We start from the raw sequence: 17,535 nt of genomic DNA, 5'->3' as shown, positions 1-17,535 counted from the left end.
GAGAATTTTTCCTAGCCAAGCTAGGAAATCAGTCCTGCACATCTGTGACCTCAAGGCCCATGTTGTCGGCCTCCTCCTCTGTTGCTCCTTCTTGCATCTGGTCTACACCAACAACCATCACCATCCTCTTGGTCACCAAGAAGCTAGCAAGTGTTTGTTGCATATAATCCACAATCTTAGGATCCAAGCTCCTCTTGGTATGTTTCTTCTTGTTCCTTTGGCCATAAGGACATTCGGGCTTCAGCAGAGACACACCCGAGCATTAGATACCCAAAGCACCCGCCACCATAGCTTGCAAACCAAGTTTGATTGGGGAAAGAAAAACAACAGTAAGAGGAAGACAATGCTTAATCTTCTTTCCAGAATTCCCGTCTACCTCCTCATGGCGTCGGTGACCTCCCGAGATCTAAGTGGTAGGTGAGGGAACATGGACCTCCCTCACGTGGACATGGCGATTCTCTTTGGGTGGAACCAACGGCTGAGGAATAGGTGTGGTTAGTGTTTGAGGAACGTTTCCCTAAACACCATAGATGGAACCGGTGAACTTGGGAAAGGTGCAACAACAAGGACGTCCTCCTCTTCACCCTCCCTAGGGAACTCCAAACCTCCATGATTGATCATCATATAGATCTGACACTGCTCAAAAAAATATTCATACTTGTACACGACCCCAATCACATCGTCGAGAGAGAGCCAGAGGTGCCGATCCAAACGAAACGGGTTGTTCAAAGGGAGAACAACTCTAACCCTAGTAGAACCCCTAATGGACATCGACCTTTAGAACAGGTCCAATGATCTCACCGACCAGCCGAGCCGTAGCCACCATAAGCAAGGCCACAAGGAGGTTCTTGATCTCCACCCAGATTCATACAAAATCAAGAGGAACCTCCATGATGTCGGAGAAGCCTTCGTAATCATTGAGAAGTATCATGGCATGTTGATAACCCCACGGACCTCCATTCTTGACGCAATTCACAATACGTTCATTGGTGAAGGTGAAGAGGAAATGATCACCCCATGCAGCAACCTCCATAGGAGCATTGAGGTGCCATTTAGATCGGATCGCACTCCTGAAGGAATCAAAATTCACCGTGCAGACGGTGTTCAGTTTGCCAACCAAGAAGAATCAAGGGGCTATAAATCCTTGAGTAGGACATTTGAGGTTCCCCAAGTCGACTGGTTCACCGTGACTGGAAAGGTAAAGCTTGGAAGCGAGGCGTGCAATCATGGAGGTGACAGAGACATAGGCAACTTTGGCCATGGGAGCGACAAAAGCAAACACAACGGAAGCCATTGAGAAGGAAAGGTGTTGGGTCATTTTGTGCAGAGGCTTTTAGAATTGCTTAATGGCATGATTTCCTCCTTTTCCCCTTCCGAGTTTAAGAACTGGGTCCAAAGATTCAACAAAACTTTGTAGCGTTTTCCCCAAATTTCCCCGTAATGATGTTAGCATGCTACAATGACTTGATTCTTGTGATATGTGCTGGCATGAGCTTCATATGGATTTGATGATGAACATAGTACATGAAGATAGCTTGCAAGGAAGCATGTGGTGTGGGAGCTAGAAGTACATGAATCGCATGAGATGGGATGCTTGTTGCGGTAAAGGTTTGCCATGCTTGCTACGGTGAAAGGTTTGGCATGGTTTAATATGGTGCAAAGAGGATAGAAAGAAGGAATTTAAGGTGCATGGTTAAGCTTAAGGTTGTCTAGAGCTTGAAAATGGTTTTGGGTTGGATGCTTTCCTTATTGCTTGAAGTTTGCTTGTTTGATTTGGATGTATTGCTTGGGGGAGTTTTGTATTTTGCTGCTGGGAAGTTGTGTGTTTTGGTTCCTGCCTGAAAGTTGTGTTGCTAGGAGGAAATTATGATGATCTTTACAACAAGCAAGGGCCTTAATTTATAGGCTGAAGTGGGTGAGGTTGAGATGCAGGTTCATGGGATAAAACCTTTGGATATTGAAAGAGAAGTATAATGGTGAAGCTCAATTTATAGTACAGGGTGATAACCACATGACATATTAGTGGGTTGATTGCATTGTTTTGTGTGAAGTGCTAGAAAGGCAGACTTCAAGAAAAATACTATTTGTGTAATTGAATTCATAAGAAATATTGTACAATTACAATAATGGTGTTGGAATTGTTGAAACTATATCTCTTTTGCAACGCTACATGCTACCTATGGAAAAGCTTACATCATGATTGTATTTGGCGTAGGAGATGAGAGATTACTGCGAGGTAAATCAAATACTGCTATTTTGATAGGTTGGAAAGACTATTAGTGTTTGGGTTAAGGCATCTACTATATGGTTTTATGAGTTTGGGTCCTCATCTTTGCATGTCCATGTCAAGATTTGGATTATTGGCCTCCGATTTTGGTCCCAAGTCCAAAACCGTTAATAATCGACAGTCTAGAGTAAGCATCATGTACTTCCGTTACTTTCCACACCACGTGCGTGACATGCCAGTTCGATAAAATATGTAATCTTTTATTTTTTCGGAATATAATTTTTCATGTGTATATTCTTATTGTGTTTGGAGTATGCATAAAGCATATTCATGATTTTTTTTTTGGTATCAACAAAAGGACGCCAAACAACAAGGTTTTTCAAACCCTAACCCTCGATGGCTCAAGAGCGTACAATGAGAAGGGGATAGAAAATTGGTCACGGTATATTTTTTTTTAACCATGTATTATTGGGTTTAATTCAAGAGCATCAAGGTTTAAGATTTAGGGGAAAATATAATGGGGTTGAAAATCTTGGTTTAACTATATACATAATTAAACAACCTTTGATAAGAGAACGAGCGAGGGAATCAAAATTTTCTTTCTTGTGAAGTTGTGATCGAGGTGTGTACGTCAAACTAGCTAGTCAATACATGCTTCATCCCTTCGGAAAGTTCAGTTCATTATAAGAAATTAAGGTTCCAACTTCCAGCTCTCTTGGAGATGCCAAAATTTTGTGTCAAATTCAAAAGTTGATATGTCACATGACAAAATTTAAATTTTGTTAATTTGACTAATCTCATCTCCAATGGATATGTCAAAATTTGAATATTAAACAAGCATTAAAAAGCATTAAAACCTATACATAATTAAATAGAGAGATATTGTGATGGACATGTAAAACTAATTCAAACCATAACACATACCTTTTAAATTTATGCTAATCTCCATACTAAACCAGATACACTGGTAAATTAGAAAGAGAATGAATTCATTGCATAGGTATGTAAAGTTAACCATAGAGAATCAATTCATCTCCAAACTTATTAAAACCAATAAAAAGAATATAAATCATCGGTCCAAAAGGATGTCACCTATCATCATACCTCATTATAAACATCAAATTTACAGCAGCAATATATCGAACACTAAAGCCGAAGAGAGCCCAGCTGCAAAATTACAGATTACATAAACTTCATGTAACAAATGACATAACTAGTATTGCATTTTATATTAGTAAATGCAAGTAAATTACTTCCTTATACCAAATGATAGAAGAAAGCAGTTTTTCAATGCAGTTTTTCAATGGTAAAACATCTAGTATTTACCAAGTCATTGTTCATCTAACCAACAATTGAAAGGTTCGATTAACCAACAATTTAAAGGAATCATATACCATGTATGATGAGGGCGTATAGATAAGCATTTATATAATTGTATCTATATACAACACGAAGCAGAAATCATGATATGTGTCATAAATCAACATTAAACTAAAAAGAGAAATTGTTGAATGAGTAATAAGGACTTAGAAAGCAAAGATGGTTTCCTTAGATATACCCAGCTATACCCAGAATCTCCAATAAGTTCGACCACCTTGCCATCCCACCTCCTTCCGCGCTGCCTCAATCCAATCCAATCCAATCAAGGACTAAAATTTTAGCGAGAATGGAAATATCGAGGATTCGAAAATTAGAAATTTCGGGAAGATATCGATTTAAAAAATAATTGAGTAAATTGATGGAAATTTAAATAAAAACGTGGAATTTTAAATGAAATTTTGAGAGATGTTTATTTGATCAATTATCTACTATATCTCGTAAGAAATTATTGTAAAACTATTACTCTATAGTGAGTTGTAGTAATTTAAGGTGAAACAATCGTCGAGAATTATTAAAAATATACTTTAAATATATATTATATATATTTTTATGGTTGTAAACCCAAAAGGAGGATAGGTCATCACGCCTTATATACATATGATACATTAAACATAAAATTACATGAGTAATTTAGAATCACATAGAGGATCTATGAGGTACAAAATTTTCACCGTATTTATCATCTCATTGAGTAGAGCCCCGAGTATATTGTGAAAATAGTCATTAAATGATATCTCTCATTTGTAGTTTTGCATGTATTGACTTATATGCCAACCATAGGGGTCATGGGTAATTGACTAAAATAAAATATAAATTACAACTTAATAATATTAATATACTTACCACCAAGGAAGAAAAAAGAATATCAACAAAATCTCACTCACTAATATATTTGGAACTTTATACTAATATAATTAGAACTGGAAAAAGAAATGAGCTGAGTAGTGGTGCAAATGTGCAACAATGCACATCCTAATGTATTTATAGTTTTTTAAACTTTAATTTGAAAAGCAGTTTAAATTGAATTGTAGGTAAATAATTGTAGGTAAATAATATGATAAAGTTAGTTGAGATGAGACGTATAATCAATCTTTTTATTTATCAAATTTATTAGACATACAATATATATTATAAATTGTCAAAATATAACATTAACTGACTTAGTAGAGTTGGCTAAGTGATTAAATATGTAAAGAGCATGGTTCGGTTCCCCTCCACAACTAGTTGAGTTTTATTAATATTTTAGGTGACTGTTAAGACATTGAATGAAATATAAATTAAAAAGAGACATATAGGCAAGTTTGTGTAGTAGAGTTGGCTACACCTCTTTGCTTACAAAGGGTAGTTCATGGGTTCGATTCCCCTCAAATACGTATTTGAATTTTAATTTGTGGTGGCGACACGTGGTGGAAGGAGGTTCTACGCATGCTGATTGTGGAGATATTGCAATATTTTTGAATAATACGGGAAATTTCTAAAATATCAGACGAAATTACGTTGGTATCTGATGGATATATCTTTGGCCGAAAAAAATGAAATTTTCAGCGAAAATATCGATTTTTGAGTCCTTAATCCAATATCTTCGCACCTCCGATCAAGCTTACTTCGCCTTCAAGCACTACTACTCAAATTGTAGATTTATTTTTGGTTCGTCTCCATCATCCTCTCCAACCTGCGGCCCTACTCTAACTTGAGGGAGTGGTAGCGCCGCGTTGAGACGCTTATAACCAGTCAGGTCAAGCTTATCGCTTATAACCGAGGGCAACGCCAGTCATCGAATCAAAAGGGAATAGGTTTTGTTTAATGATTTTCTGGGTTATGAGTGGGCTTTTGTTAGTTGTGGAGTGGGAGAGGATGTGAAAAAGAGAGACGTGCAACGAAAGAGTCTGTGAATAAAAAAAAAATTGGTATAAGCCTTGAGCTATGTCAAATTTGACATAAGAACAAGTAATGTCAAATACACGTGTAATTGCATAATGGATCGGAGGGATTTTACAATGTCAAATAAGAGTCATTGAGCTGAGGTGTCAAATATAGCACAACAGTAGCGTTTTCATTTATATTATAATCTAGAAGAAGTAATGGCCGGAGATGCACTTAAATTCCAGTTGTAATGGCCTTGAATATCTATGCGTGTTGCCATGGTTAACGTGCTACAATTTTCTGAGTAGGATGGTAGCAAGAGATCAACATCTCATCAAAGGTCTTACTGTCTTAGTACGACACGTACAGCTTCCGTTGCAGTTTTAGTCAATTACTTCGGCAAGTCACCCTCATATATAATAATTAACCCCGCTAAGTCGTTACCATCTTACGTATAAAAAATGAAAGATGTTAGTGCCATACTTAGAGATCCCAATTTCAAGTTTCGTTGCTAGTGGTAACACCTACATAGTCCAGAGCCTAGCTCTAGTTACAACAAAGTTATGATATCTTCAATTGTGTAATAGGTCTTTGCATTGCCTGGACCACCATCCAAGCCTTCTGTCTTCTTGCAAGAAGAAACAATGCCATACCCAGACAGCTTCTTCCACCAGGACCAAAGCCATATCCACTGGTAGGGAATCTGTTTGAGCTTGGAGACAAACCCCATGTCTCCCTCACTAAGCTTTCCCAACGCTACGGCCCAATTATCAGTTTGCAACTAGGCCAATTAACCACAGTCGTAGTTTCTTCGCCGACTCTCGCCAAAGAAATCCTTCGAACTCATGACCAAGTCTTCTGCAACCGAAACCTACCAGATGCAGTTCGCGCATGCAAATACAACGAGTACACCATCGCTTGGCTTCCTGTACAAGAAAGATGGAGAAAACTTCGTACAATATGCAACTTACAATTGTTTGCACCCAAAGTTCTTGATGCCAACTACTCCAATCGGCGCGTAAAGCTCCAAAAGCTTATAGATGATGTCAACGAAAGTATGAGGGTGGGGGAGGCAATAGATGTGGGAAAGGCAGCTTTCACAACATCCCTCAATCTGTTGTCGCAGACTATATTCTCCATAGATTTAGGTCAACCGAATAGTGAGACAGCTAGGGAGTTCAAGAAGACTTTTGGGGGTATAATGGAAGAGGTAGGGAAACCAAACTTGGCGGACTATTTCCCTTTGCTTAGGAAGCTTGACCCCCAAGGTATAAGGAGGCGCACAACCTATTACTTCCATAAAATATTAGGCATTCTGGATCGAATGATCCATCAAAGGTTGGAATTAAGAAGAGGGGACAATTATATCACAACCAATGATATGTTAGATACGCTTCTCAACATCAGTGAAGAGAAAATGGAGGATATGGACTTGCGCGAAACTCAAATCTTGATCCTGGTTAGTGATCACTAATTGATACTTAGCGTTTCTTTACCAATGATTGGGCTACAATTTAGTTAATGACGATTTGAAGCATAACTTTTCCTTGAAAATCAAGTAGTATTATTAAAGTACTTGAAACTAGTTTTTTTCTTAATTTTTTTAGGGGTATTTTGTTTTAAACCTATTTTTTTAACATGTTTTTAAAATAAACCCACATATCATTTAATTTTAATTTTCTCTCAAATATTTTCAATTAAGATTATAAATTGTCTTTCATTTTAACAGGAATTACACAGGTTGCCACTATTTAAATATGATTAGTCAACTATGAAATTAAATTCTCTTTTAAAGTACTTAATTATAGATTGCTTGTGATTTCTTTTACCTCATTATTATTGCTAAAATTATAGAAAATCTATTTATAATTTTAATTCAATTTAAGGTAGATATGGAATGTAATACTTATGTTTTGGTAATTTAAATTATTTTTGTTAAAAGTAAATTTTTATGTTGAAACTTGAAAATTTGTAGGTTGATATAATTGCAACACAAATTTTTCTGTATTCATTCATTTCTTTATAACCTGACATAAAAGTATAAATTAAAATTATTAACCTTAATAATAGGTACGAGACAACCTAGTTAATAGATAGTTCTTTTAATTTTAACCTAAGGATTAGAAGCATTTGGTTAGAAGCTTCACTTCAAAAAAAAATGTAATGACATAGGGAAATTTTATAAATTTTATGTTAATATACCTCTTTATTAGATTATGTAATGTATATATATACATATGCTTCTCGTTCCAAAAAAACACTATTATATCTCTTACATTGGATTTTTATGTTATAATATACCTAATATGATGAAAATAAAATGTCATTCAAGAATAAAGATGTGTACGTACCGTACAATAAGAATTTCTCATATAATCTCCGTTTCACTAGCTCTTATTTCTTGAAAACAAAAATTATGTAAAACTTTACAAAATTGAATTGATTGATGGAAGAACAACAATAAAAGCTATGAAAATTTTGTAAAACTAAACAGCTCAGTGATGAGTACATATATAGATTGAAGTTATTAATATGAATTTAAAATAATGAAATAATTATGGACGAAATTCATTAATTTCACATTCAAATAGATGTAAAAACCTAAAATTAAGGAAATAATCTAATCTAACTTTTTATATATCTAAAGGGAAAATCATATATTTATAAAAGGAAGAAATATTGATAATAAAAAAAATTGGGTATAGATTAAAAGAAAAATTGGGTGTGGATGTATTATAAAGAGGGGGCTTCAATATTGGGCTTATATCTAATTTTCTCTTTTGCTTTTTTAAGATTTGTTTTGGTTCATCATGATGAGTTTATGACACAATTGTGAATTGTCCGATAAATTAATCACCTACTTATTTGTAATTGATATGGAATGTTTAGGAGTTGATTGTTGCTGGCACGGAAACAAGTTCAGCCACACTAGAATGGGCAATGGCCGAGTTACTACGCAACCCAGAAATTCTTTCAAAAGCTCAAGCAGAACTTGAGCAAGTGATTGGAAAAAGGAAACTAGTTGAGGAATCAGACATTGCTCGACTCCCTTTCTTACAAGCAATACTCAAAGAAACATTTCGGCTTCATCCTACAGCTCCGTTACTACTTCCCCGGAGTGCAGGAGCAGAAGTAGAAATTGGGGGGTACATAATCCCCAAGGGTGCTCAAGTTTTAATCAATGCTTGGGCCATAGGCAAAGATCCCAACACTTGGGAAAACCCAAAAATGTTTATGCCGGAGAGGTTCTTGGGATTAGACAACCAAATTGATGTTACAGGAAAAAACTGTGAGCTTATTCCGTTTGGTGGTGGGAGAAGAATGTGCCCTGGACTTCCGTTGGCAACAAGAATGTTACATTTGATGCTAGGTTCACTACTTCATTGTTTTGACTGGAAGCTTGAAGATGGAGTCGTCCCCGAGACTTTGAATATGGCAGAGAAGTTTGGCATCACCCTACACATGGCTCAGCCTCTGAGAGCTGTCCCAAGAAAATCGTTGGAAAAGCATTACCGGTTGTTGAGAGACTAGGTCGGTAGATAGACACTGTTTGAAAAAAGATGCACATTAATTCACTAGTTAAGTAAATAAGTCGCCCAAGTAGCTAGTCTTATCTGGCAAATTTATATGTATTTCATTTTTGTTGGTACTTTTATACATACTGCAATGATTTGTTGTGATGAAAATCTATATACTTGGTTCATACATTCATGGCGAAAAGTAAACGAGCTAATTGGATAAGTGCATACATATATTGACTTTTTCCTTCGTTGAATGAAAAGATATGGATCGATTGAGTTATATAGTATTTGTTTTGATTGGATTAAGTGATTAACCATCCAAAGCTTCTATTTCATTTCCGGAAGACGCAAAGTAATTTTAAAAACTAGGCCCCATGTCTAGCTACCTCACCAACTTATCCCAACCCTACGGCCCCATAATCAATTTTCAACTAGGGCAAGTGACCACAGTTGTAGTTTTGCTCGTCCGCTCTGGCCAAAGAATGAAAGAAATCCGCCTAATTGAACCCATAGTAGTAATGTGCGCACTCTCCAAACAGCAACTCTTCTCAAAATCTCAAATTGAAAAAAAAAAAAAAAGGCTAGGAAGAGTGTTGAGTTGGAGGCAATAGAAATAGGATTGGTTGCTTTCACAACCATGCTCAATATGATGTCGCAGTCTATCTTCTCTGTGGATTCCGCTAACCCGTGTAGTTCGACAGCTACGGTTTTCAAGAAGATTGTTTCAAGTATGATGTGAAGATTCGCTTTGAAGATATCTAGTTCAACCATGCATGCAAGATATTTAGTGCTATCACAATAATTGGGTTTTTTTTATAATGACACAATTGTAGTTTCTAAAATTAATTACCTACTTATTTGGACATAAAGGAATAGTTAGGATCTAATGGTTGATGGCATAGACGCTAGTTCAGTCACATTAGAATGGGCAATGGCCGATCCAGCTTTTATGCAACCCATAAATTCTTTCAAAAGCTCAAGCGGAACTCGAGCAAGTGATTAGAAAAGAGAAACTAGTTGAAGAATTTGACTCCCTAGCTTACTTACAAGCGATACTCAAAGAAATATTTCGGCTTCATCCTACAGTTCCATTGCTACTTCCCCAAAAAGCAGAAGTAGATAATATAGAAATTGGCGGGTACATAATATTGATCCCCAAGGGTGCTCAAGCTTTGATCAATGTTTGGGACATAGGCAAGACCTCAACACTACACTCAGGAAAACCCAAAGTTATTTATGCTGGAGAGGTTATTGGGATTAGACGACCAAATTGATCTTACGGGGAAAAACTTTGAGTTTATAATTCCGTTTAATGGTGGAAGAAGAATGTGCCCGAGACTTCCATTAGCAATAAGAATATTACACTTGATGTTGTTAAGTATTATAGTCACAATCACACTGTATTAAAGAGAAGACTAAAATGTTATGAAAAAAGCCCTTATAGAAAGCTTGTATTGATTGTTATAAACTTATAATTGTACTAAGAATCTATGATGCACCAAAGCGGAGGTCCGATTCCCGCTTCGGAATTTAAATCAGAAGCAGAAACACTCAGAAGCGCGCTCCCGAAAAATAAGGTTTTGGAAGCGTCGCGGAAGCGCAAGCTTCTAAATTGGAAGCGTCGTGGTAGCACGAGAGTTGTTGGGTTTTTATAATTTTCTTCTCTCTTTTCCGGCTCTAATATTAATCCCTCTTAAAATATCCATATTCTAAGGACTCGATAATTTATGAAGATAAAATCCAAATCTAGAATTGAATGAATACCCAGAAAACATATAGTTGAAGCCTCGTTCAAGCAGGTTGAATTAGATTTGAGGATTTGTTTAAGCTTTTAGTTTTGTGTGAGACAACAAGGACATAAAGATTATAGATGAGTTTGATTTAGAGCAAGATACTCATTGAAAATAGATGAGTGAAAAATTAGTGTTGTGGATTTTGGGGCTAGATTAGGATGAAGCCCAGAGAGAGAGAGCAAAGTCATTCAGCTTTGGGGCACGCTGCTCATTGTAAAATGTAGATACATATGATTTTCATTCCACATACTTGGTCAGTGTGATTAAAGAGATCACTAAGTGTATGATGGATTGAGTGAGAAGTGATGCGCATCATTTGTGGTTAGCTATACTACTAGTATCATGTTAGTTATTGAAGTGTTTGTGTTGTTTATTTTAGGCCATAATAAAATATTTATTGAGCTCTTTTTCTATTATATTGTTATTCTATAATGTTAATAATTAATTTTCTATTTTATATAATATATTTTTAGATATAAATATGTATTATTTTATTATGACGCTTCCAAAACATACCCGTTTCTAAAATAATTCAAAAAAACGCTTCAACATTTCTATACGCACCTGATTTCATACAGCTTAGCTAAGAATGCATGAAAAGGGAAGAACAGTGACAAACTATTCATAGCAGGTGAATGGGGTAGCTGGTACGAAGAATCCAGAATGATAAATAAGATGATGACACGTTGCAGACATAAAGCACATCAACGTCTCTCTCTTGGATAAGAATTCATACTTAGCTCGTAGAAACAGGTCAGGATAGCGCACACTAATGTCCTTCTCTAGGTCCCTTGCTAGAGCCATTGGTCCTTGTCTCCTAAGTACTTAAGATGTATGGAATCGGGTGTGGGTATGTAGAAATGCAGAAGCGATTTTTTTTCAAAAATTAAGAAAGTGGGTGTGTTCTGGAAGCGTCAAAATAATAAATATATATTATATACTATTTTTATCTTTTATTTTTTAATTATTTTATCCAGTTTTAAAATAACTTAATAACTATTAATAATTTCTTTTTTAAACTATGATTATCCTTGGTTATAGCAATATTAAAGAATCCTTTCAAAATTCAAACAAAATAAGGTACAGTATAGTGTGAAGTTATTGGCTACGTGCAAGTCAAAGAGACATCACTAGATGAAATTGAATTAAAAAAAAGTTCACCTTCTCTCTGTCTCGTCAAGATTTTCTTCATATATCTCCCCAGCTCTTTCTCTTTTCTCTAACACATTAGATCAATTAATGTTATTCATCTTTAACCGCTTGAAGAAATTGAAAGAAGATGAGACGACAAGAATAGACTCAAGACATTGATTGATGAAAGAGAGGAAGGGAAGGAATCGCGCTTCCAAGTAGGAAGCCAACGCTTCCACCGCGCTTTCAGTTTGGAAGCCAACGCTTCCGCCGTGCTCCCAAACCCTCTTTTTCTAGAATCGCGTTTCCATCGCGCTTCCTCACGCTTCCCCGCACTTCCGCTCCCGCTTTCGCTTCCGAAGTGGGAATTGGTCGTCAAGGCAAGCTTCCGTGCTATGTAGCTAGGTACTGTCCTATACTCGTCAACACGTACATACATCCAGAGACCGCGTTTTGCTGACTTTTATACCTTCTTCCTCATTTTCACAGTCCTCATGCTCACTAGAAATGATTACAGCTTCATCATTCTTACCTCTAGGCTTAAAACAAATGTTGGGTTTGCTACTTAACTGTTTTGATTAGAAGCTTGGAGATTGAGTTGTACCAGACACCATGAACATGGCAGAGATGTTTGGCCTCCCCCTAGAAATGGCTCAACTCCTATGAGACTTGTGCCCATGGGCCATGGTCAAGAAGTTATAGGAGAAGGTTTACTAACTACCTATGTATTCGGCATACATGGTTGTATTTTCTCTTGAGATCGGATCCCACATTTGATGGAGTTGTATCCGGAACCTACGTTTATTGTTGTTTAATTTTGTTGACTTTATGTGTGAATTGTATTCTTTTCAATGAAAGATATGAGAAATTTTTCAGTGTTACCGTAGCACCACATGGCAATGCCTAGTGGGCTAGTGGTATACCATTCTAATCACAATTTGATATTCAAGATTTAATCAGATAAATTATATTGGCAAAAATGCCGATTTGCACCCCAAACTCGGTCTTAATTGTCAATTTGCACCCCGAACTTGCATTTGAGTCAATTTACCTCCTAAATTTGGTAAAAATTGCCGATTTACACCCCGAACTTGCATTTGAGTCAATTTACCTCCTAAACTTGGTAAAAATTGCTGATTTGCACCCTATCCGTTAAATTTAATGTTTTCAATCCAATTTTAAGTCACATGTCATGCATTTAAGGGGCAGTATTGTCATTATATATTTATTCATATTTAATAATGAAATAAATTAATAAAATTACTTAAGAGGAACACTTGCTACAATGTTTGTTTTTTCGAAACATGTTATTGATTTATATATTTTTTATTTTATGTGATATGGTATGTTAAAAGATATTAGAAAAATATAAATAAATAAATACATTGAAAATTAAAAATAAATGTGTGTTCCGAGAGAATTACTATTCTACCATTGTGTGTGTCTTAGCCTTATTAGGTTTCCTGTTAGAGATAGATTCACATCTCTGTAATAGATTAGTACTCCGAATCCTACGGGATTATGGTTATGTAATGCCTATATATTGGCCTCATTATCAATCAATAAGCAGTTACGTTATGTTCTATTACGTCGTTATTATTATCGTTTTGTTCCTCCTCCAACAATGTGTACATATAAAAATATATTTATACACAACACACTATATTTGAATGGGTGGATATGTTGAATATATAATTCAAAGTAGGGTTAAGTATGTAGAAAAAAGATGTAAATAAATAATTTGATTAACAAAATAATCCTCATTTTAAATAATATTTTTATTTGTTTTTAAGAAAAATATAAATAGAGAATGACAACATTACCCCTCATGTGCATGACATGTAATGCAAAATTGGATAGAAACAGTTAATTTAACAGATGAGGTGCAAATCGACAATTTTTACCAAGTTTAGGAGGTAAACTGACTCAAATACAAGTTCGGGGTGTAAATCGGCAATGTTTACCAAGTTTAGGAGGTAAATTGACTGAAATGCAAGTTCGGGGTGCAAATTGACAATTAAGACTAAGTTTGGGATGTATTTTAGCAATTTTGCCAATTATATTTTAGCTATTTTGTCAAATACTATTTTAGGTTTCTTTCTAAAACCCTAAACCCTAAACTCTAAACCCTAAAACCTTAAACCCTATACCTTATACCCTATACCCTATACCCTAAACTCTAAACTCTGAATTCGACGTCAAAATCATCAATACCCATGAAGGTCATTTCACAAATAATAAAAATATGTCAAATTATAATTTTAATGTAATAAATCCACGTATCGAAATATAACAGGTATGGAATACCGCTAGGTATTGCCACGTAGTATTACGATAGCATATATATTTTTTTCAAAAGATATTGCAAAGAGAAGAGAGTTGTTTCCATCCATTAACCCACATACTGTGCATATTATATTGTGAGAAAACTTGTAAATTATAGTCTAAATATCACTTATCAGGATCGTACCAGTCGAGAAATAAAACGATATATTGATATAGATCGAATTTATCAGATCTGTTTATATTTTTAAAAAGATACTGTATTTATAAACTTATACTTCAAATGGTACCAAATAAGTTAAGAGGATGGTATCAAATAAACTAAAGAAAAATTAGTTAATTTTGTTGACAATTAAAATACTTAAACAACACCATATAATTATAAAAAATGTGTATAATAATAATCAGTTAGGCTTGTAATTCTTCATATGTATGAAAAAAATAAATTAAATTAAAAAACTATAATTATATGTGAAAAATGAATAATTATATATACGTAAATTTTCCAAAAAAAAAGGAAAAATTTTAAAAAATCAAGACAACCCGATGTTGACCCAATATATAAAAGTTTGACCGACATTTGACCATTAACCGATAAAATTAACCGATATGGGGCCTATCGGTTTCAAAATATCGCCAATATATCGGTTGATATATTCGATATTTAGAACACTACTTGTAAATGTGCTTGTAAATGTGATGCAAGTGAATGTTTACAAAAAAGCTCTCGTAAAGTTTTGTTGTTTGTACAACATAAAGCCTATTTAGTGAGGAATTAAATTAGTCGCTAAAAACTGAGATTTCCTCGCTATAGTGATTTCACGAGGAAAGTATTTTGGTCACTAGTTCCTCGCAGCAGTGTGGTCAAGAACTCTTTATGCGAAGACAATAATATTTCTTCATGAAATCATTTTTGCGATGAATATCCCTTTTTCTTAGGGGTGGGCATAAAAAACGGAAATCCCGATCCCGTCCCGAAATTCATAGGGACGGGATGGGACGGAGGTCTAAAAACGTTTGTCCCGTCCCGACCCCGCCCCGTTTTATAATAGTGGGATGAGACGTGGGACGAATAATTTAGATCCCTCTTCGTCCCATCTCGTCCCACCTTTAATGAAAACTTAAAAATTCTTATATATTTGTATCAAAATGAAACTAATTTATGTTCTTATTAACTCCAAAATTATATCAACTCAAATAATAATGGTATATTATAATATTTTGAACATAATATGCATTTTTTTTGTTAAAATTTCATTATTGAATGTTACTTTGTTAATGAAAAAGTAAAAGTATAGGTTTTTATTTAACTTCATAGGAATGTGAGATTTGTCCCGTTCCGTCCTGATCCCGATCCCGATCCCGTCCCGTCCCAACCGGGATTAGTCCCGAGTGAGATGCATTCTTAAAAACCCTCGTTCCATCCCGATCCCGTCCCGATTCAAAAGAGTGTGACGGGACGTGAGATGAGCCCCGTCCCATCCCATTCCGTCCCGTGCCCACCCCTACTTTTTCTCATTGTTATTCTTCAGGCACAAATTTTTTCATCGCCTAATCTCATTTATTTCCTTGGTAAAATTTTTCACAGGCTATAAAACTATCGTAAAATACATTGCTCGATAAAATAAATTTCATCACTAAATTGTTATTTCCTCGCTAATGATACGAAAATAATAATAAATAATTTCTTAAAAAAGTTTTAAAAAGTCATTTTCGTCAGTGTAAGTATCTTTTAGAGAGGAAATCTATCATTGCCATAAGTAATCTAAAACGAGGAAATTTAAATTCGTCAATATAGGTCATATGGGTTTTCCTCACCAAAAGAATACTCAATAATAAGGAACGTTTCATTTGTTGTTGCAGGTTATACTCAGTATAGCGAGGATGTCGTAAGGTGTGTGACTTAGAACGAGAAAATTCACTTTCGTCGTGCTACATACTACAAAATATCGAGGAAGTTTTTTTTTGTCATTTTAAGTTGTATTACCTACAACGATAAACTTGCTTTCCTTGCCATACAAGTTATACTCTATAATGAGAAAATTTAATTGTCGTTGTAATGTACAACCATCAAACTCACTTTTCTCGTCGTACATCTAATAATCTATAACGAGGAAATTTATTTTCGTCGTTACAAGTTGTGTAATGTACAATGATGAAATTTATTATGGTCGTTATACATTTTATAGCCTATAGCGATAAAATTATATTTTATCACAATTAACTACTATTACGAGGAAATTGTAAAAATTCCATTAATTGTTATATTCAAAATATTGAAAACTAATCAAAATAAATAAAATCCAATTGAAAATAATAATCAAAATATTGTCTATGATAACTAGTAGCAAAATAATCTAAACCAATAATAAATTCAAGATGTTCTAAAAAATTTCTTCATGTTTAATTTCACAAATAAATATGCTCAAGTAGATGGACGTTGCCCGGAAAATTAGCCATAAACTCCACAAACCTTTTGGCTTGCTCCTCCAATCTTTGAATCACCTTATTTTGTGCATCAATCTTTTCTTGTTGAGTTCCTACAAACTGTTGGGTCTCTTGAAGTTGTTCTTGCACCTCTTTTTTTTTTCTTCCAGATATTTCGTTAATTGATGAATGAGATAACCTTGATGGTGGAGGCCTAGGGCCAAAACCACAACCCTTAATGTAGCTTGGTTTGACTCTAAGAACTTTGGCACAAATTTCATCATATTTCATTGTCGAGTCCCATTAAGTTGAGTCGTCTCATTTCGTATATGTATAATTTCATTCTAGAAAAGTAGAAATAAAAAATATTGAGAGTTATATACGATGTGTAACTTCTCAATAAAAAAAATAACACATAATTTTATGCAAGTCATTAATATATTACTCACCACTTTGCTTTTACTCCCAGTTACATTCAAACAAATTATTTTAACATGTACATATTTATTAACAACATTTATAAAAATTTTACAATTTACTCTTGGTGAGACATGAATGACTTTGTGATAATGTATCAACTTTGACCTATTAACCCATTCTTTTCGGAACAAATATGAAATTATTGTGGCAAATAAAATAGTTATTCTAAAATTCAAATGAAAAGAAAAATCATATGACATAAAGATATTTCTAGTAAAAAATAATAAAGAAATAAACAATATTATACTTGAAACTTTTCACTAGAAAAATGCCCGCAAAGAAACTCTCATTCTTCCCGATTCTTGACATCTTCGTGTTTGTTTTCCATTGCGTCCTCCATTGTTAAAAATTTCTCAAATCTTTAACTAATAACACAAATTATAAAATACTGTGTTACAGTGACTTGTTCTGCCAAAATAGTTTAATGTCA

General features: G+C 34.7%; 1 protein-coding gene and 1 pseudogene across 1 annotated transcript; both read left to right on the top strand.

Moving 5' to 3' along the window:
- The first annotated feature begins 934 nt into the window (after positions 1-934).
- On the top strand, positions 935-9,001 carry LOC126792371 (geraniol 8-hydroxylase-like). The gene is made up of 3 exons (XM_050518806.1): positions 935-1,198; positions 6,021-6,929; positions 8,360-9,001. The coding sequence occupies exons 1-3, from the start codon at positions 935-937 to the stop codon at positions 8,999-9,001; spliced, it is 1,815 nt and encodes a 604-aa protein (XP_050374763.1).
- An 876-nt stretch (positions 9,002-9,877) lies between these two features.
- On the top strand, positions 9,878-12,673 carry LOC126792370 (cytochrome P450 76T24-like; annotated as a pseudogene).
- The last annotated feature ends 4,862 nt before the right edge of the window (positions 12,674-17,535 follow it).

This window comes from Argentina anserina, chromosome 4 (genome assembly GCF_933775445.1).
Source record: "Argentina anserina chromosome 4, drPotAnse1.1, whole genome shotgun sequence".
NCBI lineage: Eukaryota > Viridiplantae > Streptophyta > Magnoliopsida > Rosales > Rosaceae > Argentina > Argentina anserina.
The sequence above is the reverse complement of the archived record's forward strand: the minus strand, read 5'-3'. Positions and strand labels throughout refer to the sequence as shown.

What these genes read in the sequence shown, in the direction of transcription:
- LOC126792371 (XM_050518806.1), top strand. Translation starts at nt 935, where the DNA reads ATGTTGATAACCCCACGGACCTCCATTCTTGACGCAATTCACAATACG. An exon ending in GGTTCACCGTGACTGGAAAG is followed by an intron (nt 1,199 to 6,020) that starts GTAAAGCTTGGA and finishes GCCTAGCTCTAG; the next exon opens with TTACAACAAAGTTATGATAT. An exon ending in AAACTCAAATCTTGATCCTG is followed by an intron (nt 6,930 to 8,359) that starts GTTAGTGATCAC and finishes TGGAATGTTTAG; the next exon opens with GAGTTGATTGTTGCTGGCAC.